The sequence below is a fragment of the Salvelinus sp. IW2-2015 genome, unplaced genomic scaffold (genome assembly GCF_002910315.2).
Source record: "Salvelinus sp. IW2-2015 unplaced genomic scaffold, ASM291031v2 Un_scaffold10961, whole genome shotgun sequence".
NCBI lineage: Eukaryota > Metazoa > Chordata > Actinopteri > Salmoniformes > Salmonidae > Salvelinus > Salvelinus sp. IW2-2015.
This window is the reverse complement of record NW_019952218.1, coordinates 5023-6394: the sequence shown is the minus strand read 5'-3', so window position 1 is coordinate 6394 and position 1372 is coordinate 5023. Positions and strand designations below refer to the sequence as shown.

At 55.3% G+C, this 1372-nt stretch overlaps 1 protein-coding gene across 1 annotated transcript in view; it reads right to left on the bottom strand.

Annotated features, from left to right (window-relative positions):
• The window catches only part of LOC112080010 (sodium channel and clathrin linker 1), a 2960-nt gene extending 2167 nt beyond the window's left edge, over positions 1-793 (bottom strand). The window contains exon 1 of the mRNA XM_024145799.2: positions 619-793. Coding sequence (XP_024001567.2) covers positions 619-723 — 105 coding nt within the window. The 5' untranslated portion in view covers positions 724-793. The remainder of the gene's footprint in view (positions 1-618) is intronic.
• Positions 794-1372: the final 579 nt, after the last annotated feature.

Sequence of the window (1372 nt, the reverse complement as noted above, 5' to 3'; positions counted from 1 at the left end):
AGATCAGGAGGACCTGGAGAAGGTGAGGGGGAGTGAGGAGGACTGGAGAAGGAGGGGGAGTGGAGGAGGACTGGAGAAGGGAGGGGGGAGGGAGGGAACTGGAGAAGGCGAGGGGGGAGTGGAGGAGGACCTAGTGGTGAGGGGGGAGTGGAGGAGGACCGGAGAAGGCGAGGGGGGAGTGGAGGAGACCTGGAGAGGCGAGGGGGAGTGGGAAGGGAGAGGACTGAGAAGGCGAGGGGGGAGTGGAGGAGGACCTGGTGGTTGGAGGGGGAGGGAGGAGACTGGAGAGGCGAGGGGGAGTGGAGAGGACCTGGAGAAGGCGAGGGGGGAGTGGAGGAGGACCTGGAGAAGGCGAGGGGGGAGTGGAGGAGGACCTGGGGAGGGGGAGTGGAGGAGGACAGAAGGCGAGGGGGAGTGAGGAGGACCTGTGAGAAGGCGAGGGGGAGTGGAGGACCTGGAAAGGCGGAGGGGGAGTGGAGGAGGACCTGGAGAAGGCGAGAGGGGGTGGAGGAGGACCTGGAGAAGGCGAGGGGGGAGTGAGAGGACCTGGAGAAGGCGAGGAGGGGGAGTGGAGGAGGACCTGGAGGGAGGGGGGGTGAGGGGAACTGGAGCCCTCACCTTCTCCAGTTCCTCCTCCACTGCCCTCATCTCTCTCATGGACCTCTCCATCTGAGACTGTTTATCTGCACACTCCAGTTGTAGAGCCGACAACTCCTCAGCCATGCGATGGATCTGTGAGTTGCACTGTTTACGTACATTGTCCACCTGAAAGAAACACAATCCAGAACGAGTCAATAACACCTGAAGGAACAACAGATTGAGCAGGTAGAATGTGGGATGTATACTGTCMCTTTACAAAACAATTMTATTCTGTAAGTCCCGCTTTTCAGAGGGAAATGCAGAGAGATGCACCCCTGGTTTCACCACATTGAAATGCACRCTGCAGCTTGTGAGTCTGTGCTATTTCAGTGTCCAGGCACGTCTAGATTTAGACCAGTGTCTGACAGCCTGGTGAAGGCTAACATTAACAGGCTTGGGGAGTTAGATCTTAACTCAAGAGCCTTTAATAGAATGGTAATCACAGTCCCTCCCTGGTAAAGAGCCAGGCAGAGAAGTCAGTTCAGTGAGTTCCWCAAGGAAAAAACTATACGGACACTGCTGAGCTGCAAACAGATCATTTCAGAATTGCTTAAAATTAGTTTAGGGTYGAGGGTTTGGTTATGGTTAAGGTAAGGGCCAGTTTTCGATTAGTCGTGTTACAGGTCAGCAGTGTCCTTATAGTCTTCCTCTACTGAGAACACAGCATCAACTGAGAACGTGGTCAGGAGGAAGCAGCCTAACAGGTTGAGGTAATAGTGTACTGGTGATGTAT